At 53.4% G+C, this 20553-nt stretch overlaps 9 protein-coding genes across 9 annotated transcripts; 5 read left to right on the top strand and 4 right to left on the bottom strand.

The window, feature by feature from the left end:
- Positions 1 to 1441: 1441 nt before the first annotated feature.
- On the top strand, positions 1442 to 2512 carry AYO20_05797 (hypothetical protein; the record flags this gene model as incomplete). The annotated part of the gene is made up of 1 exon (XM_022644089.1): positions 1442 to 2512. One exon carries the CDS (start codon positions 1442 to 1444, stop codon positions 2510 to 2512), a length of 1071 nt encoding a protein of 356 aa, XP_022499849.1.
- Positions 2513 to 2985: 473 nt separating this feature from the next.
- On the top strand, positions 2986 to 4572 carry AYO20_05796 (hypothetical protein; the record flags this gene model as incomplete). Its single annotated transcript, XM_022644088.1, has 1 exon — positions 2986 to 4572. The coding sequence occupies one exon, from the start codon at positions 2986 to 2988 to the stop codon at positions 4570 to 4572; it is 1587 nt and encodes a 528-aa protein (XP_022499848.1).
- Positions 4573 to 4647: 75 nt separating this feature from the next.
- On the bottom strand, positions 4648 to 5614 carry AYO20_05795 (hypothetical protein; the record flags this gene model as incomplete). The annotated part of the gene is made up of 2 exons (XM_022644087.1): positions 4648 to 5472; positions 5570 to 5614. The coding sequence occupies 2 exons, from the start codon at positions 5612 to 5614 to the stop codon at positions 4648 to 4650; spliced, it is 870 nt and encodes a 289-aa protein (XP_022499847.1).
- A 1052-nt stretch (positions 5615 to 6666) lies between these two features.
- On the top strand, positions 6667 to 8437 carry AYO20_05794 (hypothetical protein; the record flags this gene model as incomplete). Its single annotated transcript, XM_022644086.1, has 2 exons — positions 6667 to 8141; positions 8200 to 8437. The coding sequence occupies 2 exons, from the start codon at positions 6667 to 6669 to the stop codon at positions 8435 to 8437; spliced, it is 1713 nt and encodes a 570-aa protein (XP_022499846.1).
- Positions 8438 to 9051: 614 nt separating this feature from the next.
- AYO20_05793 (hypothetical protein) lies at positions 9052 to 11671 on the top strand (the record flags this gene model as incomplete). Its single annotated transcript, XM_022644085.1, has 7 exons — positions 9052 to 9454; positions 9508 to 10006; positions 10078 to 10277; positions 10332 to 10464; positions 10518 to 10739; positions 10789 to 10953; positions 11005 to 11671. The coding sequence occupies 7 exons, from the start codon at positions 9052 to 9054 to the stop codon at positions 11669 to 11671; spliced, it is 2289 nt and encodes a 762-aa protein (XP_022499845.1).
- Positions 11672 to 11824: 153 nt separating this feature from the next.
- AYO20_05792 (hypothetical protein) lies at positions 11825 to 12883 on the bottom strand (the record flags this gene model as incomplete). The annotated part of the gene is made up of 5 exons (XM_022644084.1): positions 11825 to 12253; positions 12307 to 12388; positions 12442 to 12519; positions 12580 to 12724; positions 12775 to 12883. The coding sequence occupies 5 exons, from the start codon at positions 12881 to 12883 to the stop codon at positions 11825 to 11827; spliced, it is 843 nt and encodes a 280-aa protein (XP_022499844.1).
- A 637-nt stretch (positions 12884 to 13520) lies between these two features.
- On the top strand, positions 13521 to 15460 carry AYO20_05791 (hypothetical protein; the record flags this gene model as incomplete). Its single annotated transcript, XM_022644083.1, has 5 exons — positions 13521 to 13586; positions 13640 to 14420; positions 14500 to 14828; positions 14953 to 15135; positions 15299 to 15460. 5 exons carry the CDS (start codon positions 13521 to 13523, stop codon positions 15458 to 15460), a joined length of 1521 nt encoding a protein of 506 aa, XP_022499843.1.
- Positions 15461 to 16197: 737 nt separating this feature from the next.
- AYO20_05790 (hypothetical protein) lies at positions 16198 to 17684 on the bottom strand (the record flags this gene model as incomplete). The annotated part of the gene is made up of 5 exons (XM_022644082.1): positions 16198 to 16229; positions 16320 to 16517; positions 16666 to 16724; positions 16824 to 16915; positions 17028 to 17684. The coding sequence occupies 5 exons, from the start codon at positions 17682 to 17684 to the stop codon at positions 16198 to 16200; spliced, it is 1038 nt and encodes a 345-aa protein (XP_022499842.1).
- Positions 17685 to 18717: 1033 nt separating this feature from the next.
- Positions 18718 to 20486, bottom strand: AYO20_05789 (hypothetical protein; the record flags this gene model as incomplete). The annotated part of the gene is made up of 4 exons (XM_022644081.1): positions 18718 to 19604; positions 19665 to 20098; positions 20170 to 20232; positions 20293 to 20486. 4 exons carry the CDS (start codon positions 20484 to 20486, stop codon positions 18718 to 18720), a joined length of 1578 nt encoding a protein of 525 aa, XP_022499841.1.
- Positions 20487 to 20553: the final 67 nt, after the last annotated feature.

Here is a 20553-nt window from a genome sequence, read left to right as displayed (position 1 = left end):
CGGTGTGGGTGATGATGAAACTATTCATGTGTTACTAGAAGTCTGCTGCAACCTTTTCGGTAGCTGATCATTCCACAAGGGGTCAAATATGCCTTTGCATGCTTCTGGGCAAACAATTCATCATTGGGCTCACATGAGCTCACCTCCCGTCGATGGCTCTGCGTCGACGATTCGAACCCCGTCGTGGGTTTCGATGAGATGCTGTTCGTGGTTGACCTGAAGCTCCTCGTAAACTCTTCGATGCCTTCTGATTGGAACAAGGACCAGGTCGGGTCAGGAGATTTCAACAACTCTTCAGATTAGTACAAGTGAAAAACCCTTGCGGCAGCTTGTTTGAAGGAGAGATTTTGCGGGCGGCGCTTTTCCCCTTACAGGCACTAGGCAGCCCGTAGGCGCACCAAGCTTTCTTTCAGTGCGGCCTGTGAACCAACCGCATTCGTGGTCCACCACTGTAGGCTTCGCGTACAATGCCCCTTCATCTCCCACTCGCTCACCATCACCTTGAGTTCCCGGAGAACATCAATGCCCATTTGCCCGTCCCTGTTCGCTCGTTGCCTTTGGCTGTCCCCATCCTCTCCACCACCACTTTGTTGGCTGAAGGGTCGAGACTGCCGGTCCAAGTCAGCTGCGATTGTTTTTCGATTCCTCTCCATCCCTTCGCACTGAGCGCCCTGCAATCCTTCAAACAGCTTCATACTTACTTCGATTCAGTCTTTTCCACGTTGGATTTTGGCTTTTTGTCGAGACGTTGTCTCCTCCCACATTCTTTTGTCTGTTGTTTGGTCACCGCTCCCGGCACGGTCCAGTCATTTCCTTTCGACCACGGAATCTTCTCTTTTTCGGCACAACAAGAACTCGTGGTTGATCCACAGTCATTGGGCTCTTTATCATAATCTTTTCACTATCGCATTCTCGAACCTTGCCTCACTGCGAGCTTATCAGAAGGGTTGTAAGCCGACGACGTTACGACCGCAGAGCTCTCAAGAGACACGAGGAGGGGTTTGAGACGAGATCAATACACCTGAGTTTGACAGGTGTAATTGATCCGGTGACTTTACGGTTGTGAGGAGTAGACGATTGAAGCTATAAGAAGAGCGGCGCCGCGATGGCGTCGAATGGTCGTATGCACTCCCAGAGACGAGGATCCGAATCTAGCTAACATTCGAGTGAAGTTTTCGAGTCCTCTGCACACCACTTATTTCGTCGATGCGTCCAGTGCCCCCCTGATCCTCCCAGCTGCCCGGCATGCGGCGTGGATGAGACTTGCTCTCTAAGTGCTCAGTCGTGTGACTCGTGCGCGTCTACAACCTGTGTCAAAATTGGTTCTCTGCCTGGACAATCATCACCCAAAAAGTCTACACCTGTCGGCCCAATCGTCGGCGGAGTTGTCGGAGGTGTAATCCTACTGGCGGTGATTGCCTATGTGATTTATAGGTGCCGAATGCGCAAGAAACGACGCGCTCTGGCTTGGGATCCTCCAGAAAAGAGAGATCAATCCACGCTTCATCGAGCCAACCGTCAATCCACTAGGTCTGCTCACTCGATCGCCTCTACTGTCCTAACTCGAGCTTCGAATGTCATCCAGATTGCCTACATTCCAGGAGTAACTGTCCGGTCACCCCCAGACTCACCAGGATTCATTCCACCGGTTCCTTCGATCCCTGGAGGCATTGCCTCCAACTCTGCCAACGGGTCACCCCAGCTGGAGCAGCATTTCTTCATGCCGAAAGACTTGAGAGATTCGACCTGGTCGGACACTTCTTCCGTCGACCCGCGAATAAGCCTTGCCCCGAGCTTGGCTCGAGCAAGCGTGGCGACGACGATTTACCGAAGTGATGCTGTTGTTCCACCTATACCAGCTCAACAGGCCTTCCGAGCTCAAGCCAACGTCGTGAGTGTTAAGTCCGGTGCGAACACTCCAGGAAACTCGTCAACCCCAAGCGCGAGAACGCCACAGATCCCGCAAGTCCCACAAATGCCCAAAATAGGCAGTAGCAACAGCTCTATCGTCGCGAGAAACGTCACTGCGCGACCTATCGAAGTCAAGAAAGCCAGCTCGGCGACCAGGGTACCAACACTGGCAAATCTGGCGAAAGAAGCCTCACGAAAGAGCAGTACGGCTACAAGCTCAAAGGAGAGCATTCCGTTCTTCGTGGATGAAAAGGAAGTGGTTCCTTCACCCGCGACTTCAACTCCCCTGACTGTCCTCGATGAGTCCCCAATATCACCCCTGGTGATTCCCAAGCAGCCCTTCGCAGCCAACCACTCGGCGAGGTCATCGTCGGTGAGCGCTATTTTGCCTTTGGAGGGGTCTAAAGGAGGTTCGTCCCCGGGCCCTACACATCGGCATACCGGCAGTGCCACCTTGAGTGCCGCAATCGAGGACGCCATCAAACGTGCCCGGAATCCCGAACACATGAACGTGAGCAGCCCGACCCTACGGCCGGAACTGGTCAAGCATGATGCGGGACCGTTTTCAGATGCCAATGAAGTGAAGGAGAATTTGCCTTGATGTACAACAACCTCTTTTTTCGTTTCTCAGCCATATCCGGCCCTTTGGGACGCGGGCATGTGCCACGAGGGTCTTGACGATATTTTGGGTGGTTAGATTAGGATGATCTAGAAATCGATTTTCATGGGGGAACTGTACTCCATACCATGACGCTGGAGACATCCTACTTTTCGCGTCTCCATAAATGTCGTATATGCGTTGAATTGTACGAGGTACTCGGTACTGCCGTCGATCTGGTCTCAGTACGAATAGCAGTTCCGTGGGCCATGTGCCTCGTACGACGGGCTGGTTTCGCGGTGTTGCACATCACAGTGGGAACGCGCGCTCACGTGACTCAATTGGATATTGGTGACACGACCGCGTAGACGCGTCGCCTGCACGTTCATCCACACGCGCTGATCTGACAAAATATTGTAACCACAAACGTATTGTCAACTTGTGCAAAGCTTGCTTTCTTTCGACAAGTGGTCAATATGGGCATCAAAATGGAGGGAGATTCTTCACCACTACAGCAGCCGGCTTCGCAGGACGAGGACATTCACCTCCCTGACGCTCCAACTCCGTCGTTTGTGAACAGAAGTGAGGACAATGCCATGGCAAAGCCCTCCGAAGAGGGGCCTGTGGCGTTGGAAGATTTGTTTGACGATGAAGACGACGATATCGAGAGTGCTTTGCAATCCTCGAGTGAAGCGAACATGCCCTCCTCTCCGCCGCAATCAGCTCCCGACTCGCTCGGCACGACTGTGACTATACAGCAGGAGTCATATTCAGATCCTATTATAATGAAACAGTTCTACGCTCGACTTTTCCCCTTTCGATCCCTTTTCCAGTGGCTCAACCACTCCCCCAAACCGGGTCCCGACTTCACGAATCGAGAGTTCGCTTTGACCCTTTCGAACGACGCGTATCTGCGATACCAGTCATACCCTACTGCGGACTTGTTGCGCAAGGACATCTTGCGACACATCCCTTCCCGGTTCGAGATCGGGCCGGTTTATACTACGAATCCAAGCGAGCGGAAGACTCTAAAGAAAAGCTCCATGTTCAGACCATTGAGCAAGGAGATTGTTTTCGACATTGATTTGACGGACTACGATGACATCCGCACATGCTGTGAAAAGGCAAATATTTGTGCAAAGTGCTGGTCATTTGCCACGATGGCGATAAAAGTCGTCGATGTTGCACTGAGAGAAGACTTTGGCTTCGAACACATCATCTGGATCTATTCTGGACGTCGAGGCGTTCACGCTTGGATCAGCGACAAAGAAGCCAGAGAACTGGACGACGACAAGCGCAAAGCGATCACTGGATACTTTGAAGTGCTGAAGGGAGGTGTGCAAGGTGGCAAGAGAGTAAATCTCAAGCGACCACTCCATCCTCACATTGCCCGAAGCCTTGAGATCTTGAAGCCGTACTTCCAACAGGTCTTGATCGACCAGGAGCCCTTTCTGTCTCAGAAAGGGCAAGACCGCCTCCTTCAATTGCTCCCGGACAAAGCACTGAACGAGGCCCTGGTCAAAAAGTGGTCAAGCAGCCCAGATCGGCCCAGCATCAGAAAATGGGAAGACATTGATTCTCTGGCCAAGACTGGTGTCAGCAAGACCTTGGACACTAAGGCCTTGGTTGAAGCCAAACAGGACATTCTCCTAGAGTATACCTATCCGAGACTAGACGTTGAAGTCGGCAAGAAGAGGATCCATTTGCTGAAGAGCCCCTTCGTCGTGCACCCTGGCACGGGACGAGTGTGCGTACCCATCACATCCGGTGGTGACATGAGTCGCGCCGAAGCCTTTGATCCGCTCTCCGTACCCAAGGTCACCGAACTGCTCAACGAAGTCGACCAATTCGGCAACAACGACGCGCCTGACGCTCAGACAAATGGATACGTCGAGGACGGCGTGACCATGAGAAAGCTAAATGACTGGGAAAAGACCAGTCTCAAGTCCTATGTCGAACTGTTTGATGGATTTGTCAAATCCCTGCTCAAGAGTGAAATGGTCCGCGTCAAAAGAGAACGAGACGAAGACGGCGTTACTGGGGCCGACGGAATGGAATTTTGAAGACCCAACTCTGTGTCGTATACAGATTACCGACCAAACCGCTTCTCTGGATGACAGCTTTCTTAGCTAACGATCTCAAAGCGAGGCTTTTGCTTTCTGTGTCACCGGCGCGTCTAGCTTCAATACCCTCCTCGCATTTCCACCCATGAATTCTGCAACCACTTCGCGCCGAAAGCCTCCTTCTGCCAACAGATGCTTCTCAACGCTATCAACACAAGCGTTCCAAGTCAGCTGGGGGAAATTGGTCCCGAACATGACCTTCTTGCGTCCAGTCGTATTGGCAAAAGTGATCAGCTCCGAGGGATAGTATTTGGGGAGATACGCGCTGGTATCGATATAGACGTTCTCATGCTTCCAAGCGACGGCTACCATTTCAGCCGTCCAAGGATATCCTATGTGACCGCATATGATTTTAAGTTGAGGGAACTTGAGGGCAATGGTGTCGATGTAGGGGATCGGGCGACCTGGTTCACTCGGACACAGAGGACCGGTATGACCAACTTGGGTACAGAATGGGATGTCAAGCTCGATACACTTGACAAACAGCGGCCAGTAATGAGCGTCTGTGGGGGGCAGACCCCATAACCATGGCACGACGCGCAAGCCTTTGAAGCCCTCTTTTACCACGTAATGCTCGAGTTCTTTCACAGCATTTACAGGGTCCAGCAAGTCCACCGACGCGAGGCCGAAAATTCGATCAGGGTATGCCCTGGTGAACTCGGCGACTTGATCGTTGGAGAAAACCACCTTGCCAGGCCGGCGCCACGATGCCAGACAGATCTGTGAGACACCTGCTGAGTCCATCATGGCGATCAATTCCCGAGGTGTTGGTCGACGTCGCAGGAGGTCAGGATCGGCATGACTTTGTTGGAAGAGCCGCTGAGCCTCGGGTACACCATCCTATAGCTAGTGTCAGGAGCATTTCGTCGTATAGGGCAAATCAAGCAATAGAAGCCACGAGGGAGTGGGCAGAGATCGGATCGGGCTGGACACATACAAGGGCTATGGGATTTGCCCAAACATCCACAACAGGAAAGTTCATGTTTGATACCATGGCAAGGGGTCCTTCACCCCTCGAGAAGTTCGAGGAGGATAGAAATATCTTTGTGGTATTGTTTAATGTCTTTGTATTCTGCCACTTTCGCAGCTACTATTTACCATTATGTAAATGGAGGAGGATCAGCCTCGGTAAACAGCGACGAGGCTATGAAATGTGATCCAAGGCTGACTAAGTACGAGGCACCGAGTACGCTGTACGCGTTCCCGGTGGTTTATGCCTAAATAGGCATGAGGCTACGAGGTGATCGTACTCGGTCTCGTACCGCCGGATTCAGATGGAGTTGATCCGGATGCATCGGAGCTGCGGAGCAAATCAGCCTCCGCTGTTCCGGATACCATGTTGGTTTGTCAGCAGGGCTGCCATGCCGGCGATTGAACCTTTACACCGGTGCGCCATAATACCGTCGGGGCAATTGCTGAAAGTTGGACTGGACAATCTAAACCTGCATCAGATTACTCAGAAACACACAATCAGGAGGCCTGGTCCAAGATGAGCCCCAACGTCATGGGTCTCTTTCGAACATCTCAAATGCTCATCCTCGACTCCAAACTTCACCGTCCACCGATAGTCTAATTCTTCCTCGCAAGCTAGGCATCCCCCGGATGTGCATTTCCGATCTTGTTCAACAGTATATTCTCTATTGCTGTTGGGCTTAGGACGCTTATATACACCTGTAAGGCTCCGAACCGGACCAGTCGGGTTCTCATTGACCCTTGGGGGGACATCCACCATGTCCCAAGCAATTACGCAAGCTCCCAAAGTGGGCAACATGGCTCAGGTGAGGCTTCTCTAGAAATTCAGACCATTTTGGTGGAGGGGGTCCTGACCCTGGATTGTGTCAGGCCTGCGATCTTTGCCGCTTGAAAAAGAGAAAATGTGATCTGAAGACAGCAGGCGGTCGATGCTCAGCCTGCGAGAAGTCCAAATCAGTTTGCCAGATGACACATGTCACGAAGCCGCGGGAAAAGCGGAAAAAGTTGTTGCATCTTCCTCTGGTAGGAGTTCATCGTTTCTAACAAAAGAGCAGGAAACAGATGGAGAACCTCGAGGAGCGCCTCAAGAGTTTAGAGGAACTCATCAAAATGTCAGTCGCGGCGAGGCTCCCAGAGAACGGTCACGCCGAACGAGTGGACATTCTGACCCCGTCATCGCTACCGTCGACCACCTCCCCCACCGAACAGACCTCATACGTGGCAGATACACTCCTGGCAGAAGTAGCAGGCAGTAGCACCCAGCAGTCCCCAGGTCAGTCACTGCTGCAAGCCCTTGGCTCCATCCAACCGCGAAGGATGACAACAGACGTCGCACAATCACTAAGCAGTGAGATGGACCTTCTGGGCACTGATGTGACTCACGAATGGAGCCCGAACTCCGACTCACAATTTGCTATGCCAGCCCCGGCTCTTGCTACGACTGATGAGGAGCTTCGCCCTCAAGTCCGTTATAATGGGGCGAAGAAATGCTCGCTGCCGCCCGTGCAAGGCGGCCTCTTCCTCCTGCAGGAATTCCTGGTGGATTTTAACGCAGCACTCCCACTCTTCGACCCCGCGGTTATCACATCCCTCTTTCAGGACTGTTACAACGGAAGAGCCAACGGCAAGCCGATCGAGTGGGTGGCACTCAAGGTCGTTCTTGGAATTGCACACCGCCTCCGTGCGATGAGTCCACTGGGGGTCCCCCAAGATACGGAGAATGCCGAAATCTATCTGCAAGAATCGCTCGACACGGTGCCAGAGTTACTGGTACTCCGACCCTCGTTGCTTCTGGCCCAATGTTTTCTTGGCTTAGCCGTGGTGATATCGACATCCTCACGGCCATTTCCAGCCCAGACGTTTGTCTCCCTGGCCCTACGGGTTGTCCAGGATCTTCGGGTCAACGATCCCAAGGGGACCGAACCAATTAATGCGGTCGATCGAACCCAGCAAGAACGAGTTTTTTGGGTCGCCTATTTTATGGAAGTAGACATGAATCTGAGGGCGGGTAGACTGCCCAACCTGCCACCGAGGTTGATCAATGTTGAAATACCACGGGACGGCGAGCCAGATGCTGCAGGGGAAATCACCGCCGCCAATGGCGAATTCAAGGTTAATATTCTCCGACTTCACGTGGAGCTCGCTTTGATCCAGGCCGAATTTGGAGAGCAACTTGCGTCGCTGCATACCGCGCAGGACTCGGATCCTGCTGGCGACACCGAGCTGCGCTCGATCAACTCACGGCTGGAGGAGTGGCGACGTAACTGGATCTTCGAGCTTGACGCCGAGCATCTACGAGCGGCTCTGCATCGGTCGGATCTTGTCCACGTGGTCATCCTCGAGTCGACTTATTTTTCGACTACATACGCCTTCTGGGCACGGATGTTACCGGGGCCTCGAGCCAGTAACAATGCGTTTTCCGCCCAAGGACTGATCGAGGGAATGACAAAACAAAAGGCGCAGATTTTGCACAAAGACGCCCGGAGATTCATCAATCTGCTGAGGTTGATTCCGGGTGACGACATTGCTTGCAACTGGTGAGTTTCAGTCGACCCTTGCCAGCAAAGATATGGACTCTGACACAATACTTCGCAGGCTGTCGCTGGAATCTATCGTCTCAGCCATGGTGGTTGTCCTTGCCCATATCATTTTCAACCCCCTCGATGAGAGTTCGGTATCAGACTTCAGCGTATCGAGATATATGTTACAAATCCTGCATCGTTTGAGCAACATCAGCAAAGATGACGGACTGGTTGCCATCCAGAATCTCTGTGTAGATCTATATTTGAGGGCCGAGAGAGCGTTGCAGGGGGACAAACCGCTGCGCGGGTGAACGGCATGTCTCCTGGGCACATTGAACGAAGTGAATGAAGATGATGATGACGGGCATGAGAATGCATGGATCTCTTTCAGCACCGTGTATATTATACTGACCATATACCCCGGGAATTGCACATTGCATTGGATGATGGAGCCCTCCCCCCCAATACCTAGGTACCTAATTCCACGGAGAAGATTTCAGAGTGGGTGTCGCTATTCTGGCTATTCCCCCTTCCATCCTAGCTGACGGGCCCCGAGCCGCTGGTTGGTACCAAGTAAAACTGCGGATGATGGGGAGTTTGGGTGGATTCCCCGCAAAAAAATTGTCATGGATGCGCCCGCCCGCATCGAACCAACAACTAACAACCAAACCAACAATCAATTCCTCCCGCTCTTCTTCCCATCAGCATCCGAAAACCCTCTCCTCTCCGCCCTCGAGTCTCATTGTCAAGACCTCGTTCCCATACCAACCTAGTCCGACCCAGTGATAACGCTGAGAAAGACCAACTGCTCACCCACCGATGGAGCGCTAACCTGCGCAGGACAAGACTGCAAACATCACAGATCGAATCAAATGCCGTCCAGCCCGGATATCCAACCGTCTTCTTCAGCGGAGAAAGGTGCCTGATGTCGTCCCAAACTAGCTCATCGGATCTACTCCCAAAACGTCAGGGGAAGCATGTCACCACCGCCTGCCTTGGCTGTCGCAAACGCAAGATCAAGTGCGACGGTATCAGTCCGCGCTGCTCAAACTGCGTCCTCTACGCCCAGGAGTGTGTTTTCCAGCATGGCGTGGATAAACGGAAGATCGCTCCTAAGGAGAGATTACAAGCCCTGACGAGCTACTGCCATCAACTCGAGTCGCTACTCGTTACGCATGGCATCGATGTGCCGCCTCCACCGCCGCTCCATGTTCAAAACATTCCAGCGAACAGTCAGACCGCGTCATCATGGCCTGTCGAGGCTTCTCCACCACAAAGCTTTCCCCCGGGCATCGATCAGTCTGATTTCGGCGTCTCTGAATGGCTTGGTGAGGCTGTCCGGTGCTTGATAAATGAAATGAATGTACTAAATTAGGTCCAGGCGCAGACGGCACCCCGGGTCAAGATGCTTTAGTCATGCCGGGAAAGCCTCTCGAGGATGGGTACTTGTATTCCGCTCCGGATGTGCCTCAGATCGAGAATTCGAATGCCGACCTCAAAACACCCGTTCCTAGTCACAGTGAAGACGTTCTGTTAGATCAACTGTCCGGCAGGATGGGCTCGTTGCAGATTGCCGAGGATGGCCAGTTGCGATTCTACGGGGCGACGTCCAACCTACACATCCTCCATAATGGACCCTTGTCGTTGTCTCGGTCAAAATTCCGCTCGCCCTCTGAACAAGGCGCCGAATTACTCCACGGAGCGGGTGTTGGTCACCTTGTTGATGAAAGCCTTGAAGACCACCTCTTGCGACTGTACTTCACGTGGGAGGAGCCTTCGATACATGTGGTGGATGAGTCCGTGTATTGGCGCGAGCGGATGATTTGCAAGACCACGGGTCAAGTCAGCACCTTGTACTCGGAGGTGTTGACCAACGCGATGTGAGTGATGTCGTTAGACTGCTGCGACCCTATGTCCTAGCAGTCATAAACTGACTGACAACCCTCTCTAGGTGTTCTGTTGGTGCGACCCTCACCACCAGGACTTACCCTCATTTGCCTGATCCGCTGTCGGACTTCTTTGCCACCAGAGCCAAATTGCTTCTGGAACTTGAAATGGACGCGCCCACTCTATCGACTGTTCAATCCCTAGCCATCCTTAGTGCCGTCGAGGCGTCTCTGACCAGGGATGCTCGAGGCTGGTTGGACAGTGGTATGATGTGCCCTGACTACACTCAAATTGGTCCACACTGACCCGGTTACATAGGGATGGCTGTCAGACTCGCGGTTGACTTGGGTCTTCACCTTGATCCGGAACCGTACGTTCAGGCGGGCCTAATCACACGTGAAGAGGGGATGATCCGAAAGGTGATATGGAGTGGCGTCTTCGTTCACGACAGGTATTTATGTCTTGTCCCCTAGTGACCGTGGCAGTTGAGTGACTGGTACCTAGGATGTGGAGTCTGTACGTCGGGAGGCCTGTCGCCCTGGATGACAGGCATGTAACGGTACAGTTCTCTGCGGAAGAAGCCAACCCAAGTCGCATCCAAAGGTACTGGTCCCCTTACGATGACAGTGAGGCATTCGATTTGCCTCGGCTGCCAGACTCAATTGACGAGCTTGGGGTTTGGAACGTGAAACTATGTGCACACATGACCGCTATCAGGGAAACGCTGTAGGCATGATGCTCCAGCGGCACAGAAAATATCGCTGACGCCAAACAGGTATCCCGATGCGAAGACTGGCCCAATGAACGCCAGGCAGCTGTATCAATTTGCGATCCAAATGCGTGATAATCTATTGGGTTGGCAAAGGAGTCTCCCGTCCAGCCTCGCCGTTAACAATCTAGACAAACGAGATCTATACCTTCCGCACGTCCTCCAACTCCAGTGAGTAGACTTGCTCATTCATCTATGTTCTTAACGGCTGACTCGTCTTAGCATGCAGTACCATAGCATCATGATCATCACATTCCGCCCGTTCTTTGCCTCCGTCAAGACTCTACCGGGCCTCACTACGGCTGAAATTGCGACTGGCCGCAACCACTGCACGAATTCGGCCAACTTCATGGCAAAACTGATTCAAACCTATCGTCGCCTGTACAGTCTCAGAAGAATCAATGTTCAGGCTGTCCATCTCGTCTTTACGGCCACGTTGATCCACGTTTTCACCGCCTGCGCTGCCACGGATCCAGTCCGAAGCAATAGCGCGTGGAAGAACCTAGAGATTTGCTGTCAAGCATTGGGCGAATTGGGTCTCGCCTTTAAAAGCGCCTCAAGAGCCCTCGAGGTCATCATGGGCATCAAGAGTGATCTCCTCCGGAGGTCAAAGTCGAACGTCAAGCGACAGAATCCATGGAGTGACGCGCAAGAGCCTGGACTTGTACCGGCAAAGAAACGGCGGCCCACCAATGCCGAAAGCGACCTGATGGCAACACACCAGTCTCCTCAAAGCCAAGGTAGCTCTGACTTTGGCCTCAACCTGAGCGAGACCGATCCTGCGTTCAACTTTTTCGATACCTCGTACGACGACTTTTCCCTCGAGACTCTGTTTTGGAGTGGCTACTCGAATCTCGAACTGCCTCACTACCTCCCCGAAGAGCCATGACATGACTGCTCGACCGACGTCAACCCTATCGTCAAGCTGCCTGATCACGTACAGATCGGGCCGCATAACGAGTTACTGCTACAGGCAGATATATACACCTTGGGCAATGCAGAGTAAGCTCTGGTTAAGACGAGTCGACTTTATGATCTCGTACTACACCTGACCGGCATGCACGGCGCCAGTAACGAGGATATCAGCGCCAGTCGTATACGCCGCCGCATCGCTAAGGAGATATCCAACGGCGCCCTTGAGATCAGTTCGATCGCCTATTCGGCCCATTGGCGGTGCAGACTTGAAGACTTCCAGCAACCCAGGGTTTGTGATGACCAGCCCTTTCGTCATCTCGGTGGCGATATAACCAGGGGACACCGTGTTGACCCGGATTCCCAGAGGACCAAGCTCCACTGACAACTGCAGGCAGAGAGTCCTGACCGCTCCCTTGGAGGCGCCATAAATGTTCAGCCTCTGAGTTGGCAGGGCAGTCTGAGCAGTCACCGATGCTATCATCACGATACTCCCCCCGGTTTTCTGGGCTTGCATTTGTTTGGCAGCCAGTTGGGCGGCAAGCATCGTGCCCAGCACCTGAACCAGAGTCAGCGGTTTCGTCCTCGAAGTGGGACGTGTTTCAAACGCACATTGACTTGAAGAATCTTGAGGCCTTCATCCCAAGTGGTCTCAAGGAATGGTTTATCATGGACGATACCAGCCGCAGTGACACTGCAAGCATGGTTAGCAAGGGCTCTTGCCATAAAAATACCACTCGACCTAACCAGTTATCGATCCGACCGAAATCCTTCACCACCGCATCGAAACTCCGCGCCATGCCCTCCGGATCCGTCACGCTTGTTCTGGGAAACACACCAATCAGCTGAATGCCGCAAGACCCTGGCAGTCGGAGGCAACCCTACCGATAGTACTTGGCCTTGACGCCCAATTGGTTTTCGAGGTCGAGAAAGGCGTCAGATGGCTTTTCGAGGATATCAAGGACGGCGACATCGCTTCCCAGCTCGGCAGCACCTCTGGCCAGTGCTAAGCCAATGCCCCGTGCGCCTCCTACGGTTGTTCAGGTATAAGGCACGATTTCGTTTCGACTTCTCACTCACCAGTGACGACAGTGACCCTGCCCTTCAGGGACATCAGATCCTGGATGGTCCTCGTTCGGTAGGCATCTTCGCTGGAGGCTCCGGGCTTGGTTTTGTTCTCAGTCGCCATGGTGCGAGTTGTTTGATGGATGGTTCTTCTACCGAAGACGAGTGAGTTTCGCTTTAAGCCCTGCGACCTCATAAGGCCGGACAGGGGTGCAGACTCGAGTCTGCGCAGAGCACGAGCTGCGATCCACTGCTGCCTGAGGTACATTTTCGATACTACCCACCCTGAACCTATAACCGTCTGGGAATGGATCTACGACTGGGGCAAAGATGCAAAGATATGGCACTTTACTCGTCAGAGAGGGAAAAAAAAAACCAGAAACACAGAGCTGCAAGGGTCTGACTTACCTAGTCAGCCTGGTCTGGGTCACGATGGAATGGATACGCAATCGGGAAATTGCGGTCGACCCATGAAATGCCGACTTTATCTCACGTCTTCGGACGAGAGAAAATCGACTTCCCCGGGTTTCATTTCCCGCAGCGATGCGGGGGCACCATGGGGAGCGTTTTCCACACCCTCCTATACCGAACGAATCACAGACTGCCCAGCCGTGACGATGGGGGCAACAACTTGGCACCCAACCCAAGACGATTCAGGATGTGCCAAGTCATATCTCTCTATATAGATATCACGAGCATAAGACGCCTCCAGACGGCATCAGCATTGTCCTCCAGTCTCTCCCTCCACCTAATCGCCCATCATGATGTTCCTCAAATCTGTCAAGGGTCGAGCCCTCTACCGGATAATGAGCTTGTGTTGCTCACTGGTAAGTATTTCGCACCCTGAAACTCGTCGACTCATGCTTAGAGAAAAAAACAGTCCTTCTGCATGTACGGCTACGATGCTGGCGTCCTCGGCGGCGTCCAGACCACAGAACCTTTCCTTGACGCCATGGGCCATCCCACGGGTACATATGTCATCCCCATGATCGCATCCTCCTACACACTGGCAGCCGCGGTATGCTCGCTCGCAGTCACCGTGCTCGGTATGCCTCTGGGACGACGAGGCTGTATCCTGGCGGGCGACGCTCTCGTCATTATCGGAGCCAGCATCCAAGCCTCTGCTTGGTCGGTCGCCCAGATCATCGTCGGTCGTGTCCTCTGCGGGTTTGGCATCGGCTTCATCTCTTGCAGCGTCCCCACTTACGTGGCCGAGATGAGTATCACATCGAAAGAACGGGGACCCGAGGTGGGCGTGCAGTGCGCCTGGCTGATCTCCGGGGTCGCCCTGGCGTACTGGGTGACGCTGGGATTTACACGGATGACGAACCAGGTCTCGTGGCGGTTTCCTATCGCCTTCCAAGCGTTCTTCGCTGTGGTGTCCATCATCGGCATGTTCTTCCTGCCCGACACCCCCAGATGGTACTACGCCAAAGGCCGCATCGCAGAAGGCGACAGCATTTTGATGCGGCTGCACGACCGCCCGCTGGAAGATCCCGCCGTCCAAGGCATGCGTGACGAGATCTTGGCCTCGATCAAACTCGAAGAGGAAGACGAGCATACATTTAACCTCCTGGATCTCCTTTGGGATAGAAGCGATATCCGCGCCGGTCGCCGGATCAGGATCTCCTTCTTGATCCTGTCCATCCAGCAAATGATGGGTTTGTTTTTTCTTCCCCTTTCGGCATTTCACAGTGGACTTTTTCTTCTTCTTTGCTAACCAAGGAATGCACAAAACAGGCATCAACCTGTCCGTCTACTACTCAACCGTCATCTTCTCCCAAGTCGGCCTGTCGCCTTTCCTCGCCCAACTGCTCGCCGCGGTGATGAACACCGGCTTCGCCCTGGGAACATACCCGCTCCCCTTCACGATCGAACGCTTCGGCCGCCGCCCCATCCTGATATGGTCGGCCGTCGTCTTGACGTTCTGCATGCTCGTGTTTGTGATCATGATCGGCCTGCCACATCCGACCCTGGCGACGCAGTGGACGGCCGTGGCGTTTGTGATTATCTACAACTTTGTGTTTGGCTACGGCTGGATCGGCGTGCCGTGGTTGTACGGACCTGAGGTGAGTTTTTCGCGGAACGTGTCACACGTCTGCTGGACCTTGACTCCCCATCTCCGGGAGAGAGGAATACCCCTTGCGAAGTTGACATTCACTGACCCTCGCCTCGCTGGATGTCGTGTCACAGATTGCACCGCTCAAACTTCGCCACCTCGGCGGCGCGGCCGGCGCGTTCGGCGAGTGGCTGTTCAGCTTCATCACCGTCTTCGCCGGGGGCATCGCGCTCCAAAATGTCGGGTGGAAGATTTGGATCTGGATGCTCTTGTCGTGCGCGGTCGCCGTGCCGTTTGTGTACTTTATGTGTCCCGAGGTACGTCCCTCTCACAGTCTCCTCTCCCCTTTCCGTCCCACCTTGTGTCTGTGTCTGTGTCTGTGTCTATTCTATTTCTTCTATCCACGATCAAAGTCCCCCACAACAAATTCCCCCTCTTTTTTTTTCGGTTCCTTTCTGACATCGCCGGGTATCTACACAGACGACGGGCAAAACGCTCGAAGAGATCGACCTGATCTTCGCGAAACCCGAGGTGCGCGACTCGGCGCTCGCGGCGCGCACCATCCACGACCATCACCACGACACCGTGGTGGTGCGCGAGAAGGAGCAGGTGATAGAGTATGAAGAGAAGGAGGGCGTTTGAAAGAAACCATCATCATGACCGGGGGGAGAACTCGGCACGACGAAGCGAGCCAGCAGGAAGTTTCACGGCGATGGATTCCCCGTCGGTGTTCTCTTGGGTGATGGTCATGACTTTCAGACGGGAGAGGCGAAAACAAGCGAGCAAGGAAAGACAGACAGACGGCAAAGGCGAATTTGAGGAATGAGCCAGTGACAAGTGATAGAGAATAGATTTTACAGAGTCGAGACGAACAAACAAAGGCAAAAAAAAGAGTAAATTTGTTCATTTGAGGATTGTGAAACCGTGGCGACCCCGGCGACCGTGGCGATTGATTATACCTCAACGCCTCACACCTCGTCCCTCGTACTGAACCGTCTATACCTCGGTTATACATGTATATAATATAGACACATAGAATCCGGTAATTATCTCCCTGGGCTGGTTCGTTGGCTTGGGTGGCCTAGCACGCCTCGACGAAGACACAGTCTGTGGAAGGGGATCGCAGAAGTGAGACTGTATACACTCTACGAGACCGACCGTATTGTGTGGGAAAAATGATAATATGAACTCGGTACTTTCCTTGCAGCTCTAGTAACCATTCAAACGCCGCGCTCCAAAAAAGATATACAAATGTGATGGTGAACTCGACCGACTCATGCCCTTGATCCAGAATACCATTCATTACCTCTCTTCTCCCCTGCAACTCTTTTCCCGTGGTCTCGATTCTCCCTCCTCTCGCCCAGTCAAGCCAGACCAGGCTACGTGGATTTGCCGCCACTGACCCAGCCATCTACAGCCACGAAAAGGTTAGTGAGAAACGAAAAGGACAGTCCCTCGTGCAGTATTTCCCACGCAGGCCCGACAAGGAACAACCACTTACGTGTACGGTTTGCCACGTCGCAGACATAATCCGGCGTGCCAACACTTGCAGGATCGCCCAGATCGCCGCTAGCAGCGATGCTCCCCGAGTTGTATACCCGTAGGCCCTCATAGATGTTGCCGTGCTGCTGCGTCAGGGACCCCTGCAGGTGGGTGGCGCCCATTTCGAGCATGCCGACGACATCCTCTAACGTGGGTGCTGTTGTCTGAATGAAGCCAGGAGAAAGAGCACAAAGGCGCGGGATCCCGTCAGCTCGGTCATGACGATATCAAACACCGTGTGTTGCATGGGAGACGTCTCTTTCTCCCAAGGACTTCGGGAGAGGTTAAGGGGGAGAGAAGCTTACCGATGCAGCCAAACCCTGGCAACCTGAAGTTTGCATAAGTCCTCCCGTCGGCTCGTGGTCTGCGTCGTAGGTAGTCTATGACAGCGCGCCACATGGTCAGTCAAAATCGGACTCGGTTCCAGATTTGGTTTCCATGGAAGAAACTTGCCTGGACGAACAAATTCCCTGTACTTTCTTGCATGATGACACATAACAGGAGATATGACTGGACGCCGGTCTTTTGGCTGACCTGCTGAATTGCCTGGTCAATCTGAAGACAAAGTCAGCAACGAAGCGCCGAAGCACATGCCATGTCCGGCCGCAATCGTTTGAGCGATACACCCGCTCGTAGATGGAATCATGTCGAGGCTGGTTGTACTCACCAAGGGCACATATTTCTCCCCCCCATGTTGAGCGTTGGCCTGCACCATGGTCGGCTCGAATGTATGCCACAGATCCTCATAAGAACAAATGTGAGGATCGAATTCAGCAGCAAATGCTGATGCCGGGCCGTGCACCTCATAGTAATGCGAATCAATAGGGGCGTGACCACCGCCCTGAGTCCCACCGCTGCCCTGAGCGCCGTAGCCACCCTGAGTGCCACCACCGGCCTGAGTGCCACCACTGCCCTGAGGGCCACCACTACCCTGAGCGCCGTAGCCGCCCTGAGCGCCGTAGTCACCCTGAGTGCCACCACTGCCCTGAGCGCCGTATTCGTCCTCTTCGCCGTAGCCACCTTCACTACCTTCACCACCGTAGCCGCCGTAGCCACCTGTACCGCCGTAGCCACTTTCACCGCCGTATTCTTCGTCTTCGCCGTACTCTTCCTCTTCGCCGTATTCGCCCTCTTCGCCGTATTCGTCCTCATCGCCGTATTCGTCCTCATCACCCTGACCATAGCCAGTACCACCGATTGGACCAGAAGCGCTAGGACCACCGCCAGCACCGCCAAAACCGCCAGGACCACCAGCATCAGCACCAGCATCAGCAGCCATATCAACAGAAGCAGAAGGAGGAGTAGCCGTGGCCGATTGTGCCATTGTATGTCAGGACCAACAATTCACGCGGTTGGAGTCTGGTGAAGTCGAATATCTGCTGCCTTTGTAAAGAAAACGTTTCCACGCTGCACGGGGAGTTCCATGTCATAAGGGTGAGCCCTTCTTACCTTTCTTTATATGACATCAAGCGTTATCCCTTTCCAGATACCCGTCTGAAAATAGCGTTTAATCTGGATGCGGAGATGGTAATGGCAAACTCAGGATCTGGGTATCGGCCCCCGGCAGTATGTAGCCAGATATATATTTGGGCCAAGCCAGCTTGTAAGCGGGCGCAAGCCGCTTCCTGAGTGGGACTGGGAGATCTGCTCTGGGTGTGCGTAAGCCGGCGAAAGAGCGCTTGTAAGCAGAAACTGTTGGGCTAGTGTTTTGAGTCCACTCACCACCTTGATACAGCATACGGTGCGCGCGTCCCCAGGAATATAACGCATGTATAGGTGTAGGGGCCAGAGTCGAATCACAAGATCGCGGGTCATGTTGGTGTCGTACCTTACTGACCATCTGTTTCTTTTGGTATATTCTAATCTTCTGGGTCTTTTTTTGGCGTGGAATCCATCTATTGTCGTTGTCTTATCATTGGCTGTGCTTGTGTATCTTGTTGCTGACTGCCCTTCTGTTGACTTGCATCATACTTACTCGACACCTTTGATGCCGTGGTGACTTTAGAGTTGTCTGGGCAGTAAGACCGAACGACTCCTAGTGGCCTGGGGAGAGGATGACGAGCTGATATATCCTAGTTCGATGTCTTGCTGCTTCTGTATGGCCCGTATTCCGGATGGTCCTCGTGCACGGCCTTGGAGGAGTAAACGGAAACATCCCACAACCCCGGCAGGTCGAACTAGTTCCGATCTTCAGGAATAGATGGAGGCTAGGATGGTCGCACCTGGACGCTTTGATAAAAGATATTCTGCCTTGATTCCCTCTCTTGCTTGTAGTCCGTGCCCTGTCTTACTATATATATCCAACTCGCAGTATATCATGTCCCACGTCTCCCCAAACCCAGTCGTGCATGCGGTGCTCATATAACATCATTGACTTCCTCAAGGTTGTACTGGCCCATTTTCCTGGGGGGCACTCGGTGCTGGAACAAATAATCAATCTCCTGGAACGTACGGCCTTTCAGCTCGGGCACGTAGAAGTAGCTCCAGAAAGTGCCCAAAAGGCAGGCTCCACCGAAGACGAAGCCAACTTTACCCTTCAAATTGGCCTTGTCTGGGTTGACCATGTAAGGAACCACAATGTTCATCACCGTGCCAAATACAGCTTGACATGCGGTGGCCAGACCGACCGTCTTCGCTCGAAGTGAGGGGGTGGAGACCTCACCGAGCAGCGCGAACGCGATGCAGCCGATTGTGATCTGGTAGATAAGCGCATAGACAACTGTGCAGGATGCCTGGACCCAGCGAGCAGCCGAAGTGTGGACGACGTCGAGAATGCCCATTAAGATGAGGACAACAGTCATACCAATCATACCCCAGACGAACAACTTTCTCCGACCCAGAGTGTTGATGGCGGCCCAAGAGATCATGACGCCAACCACACCACAGGCCGTGACGCCAACGCCGAGGTCGAAAGCGTCCTTGGTCTGGATACCCGCAAGCTCGAAGAAGTAGGTCGAGAATCCCAACACAAAGACAATACCAGAGAGGTGCTGGCAAGCAAAGGCACCCACGGAGATGGTGGTGCGCACGAGGTTGGTGCCACGGAAGCATTGATCCCATCGTGCAGACTTGGTCAACTCGGCGTCCTCCTCGACGGTGCGAATAATCATGGCCAGCTTCGGTGCGACGTCGACATCCTTGCCGTGCAGACGCTCCAGCGCATGGCGAGCATCGTCTATGCGACCACGGCGAACGTAGTACCACGGAGACTCGGGAGCAAATGGGAGTCCGACGAGAAGAATGGCTGGACAGACCTGTCAGACGTGGGACGTTCGCGGAAAGGCAGGGGTATGAGTCATCTTACCAACAAATAACCATTGAATGGCAAAAGGCCCTCGAAAAGCCCAGCGATCAGACCTGTCCCCAAATCCTTTGATAACGGCATTGGACAGGAGCTGGCCAATGACAATGGCAAAGTTGATGCCACCGGTGATTATACCACGAAGAACGACCGGCGCCACCTCAGAGCAGTAGAGGGGACCGATGGTAAGATAGAACCCAAGGCCAATCCCAAGAATCAACTTGCCGATGAGGAAGGCTGGTCGGGTGCTCGAGAAGACCTCGCCGAATATCCCCGCAGTGACAAACAGCAGCCCTACGAGGAGAGAGTAACGACGGCCGATACGGTCGGAGATCCATGAGCACATGAAGCCACCAAAGAATTGACCGACGCTGGAGATACTGTTGAAACCGCTCTGCCAGCTAGCAGGGATCACCGGGTCCCCTTTGTAGATGTAGCTGTCCCAAAAGTTAACTTGTGAATGGATCACAAGAACAAACGTTCCCTAGGCGGGCCGCTGCAGGCTTACCCGAATGTATACCGAAACTGGGGCACTGAGATCATGGCACCATTGACCTGTGCATCGAATCCCCTGGTCAAAAGTCGGTCAGTCCTTGGACGAGTAGCCATTTGAGGTGCCAATGCCACTTACCAGCCAATGCAACTGAAGGCAAAAAACACACACCAGAAGACAACGGTCCTGTGCTTGGAAAGGGCCTCCCAAGCTGAGAGATTGTGTTCTTCTTCAGCGGCTGCTCGAGCTTGTTCGACCTTTGGAGGGACATGTTCAACGATCGAATCGATAGCCTTGCCATCGTGATGGTCGTCGATATTGACTTTCTCCATGTTTGGGGACTTTGAGGTTCGCCCTGTTGTCAATGAGGATGGTGATGGGTGAGTCCCGAGAGAGGTT

The sequence above is a fragment of the Fonsecaea nubica genome (assembly GCF_001646965.1).
Source record: "Fonsecaea nubica strain CBS 269.64 chromosome Unknown Scaff35, whole genome shotgun sequence".
Classification (NCBI taxonomy): Eukaryota; Fungi; Ascomycota; class Eurotiomycetes; order Chaetothyriales; family Herpotrichiellaceae; genus Fonsecaea; species Fonsecaea nubica.
This window is presented reverse-complemented; position numbering and strand designations above follow the sequence as displayed.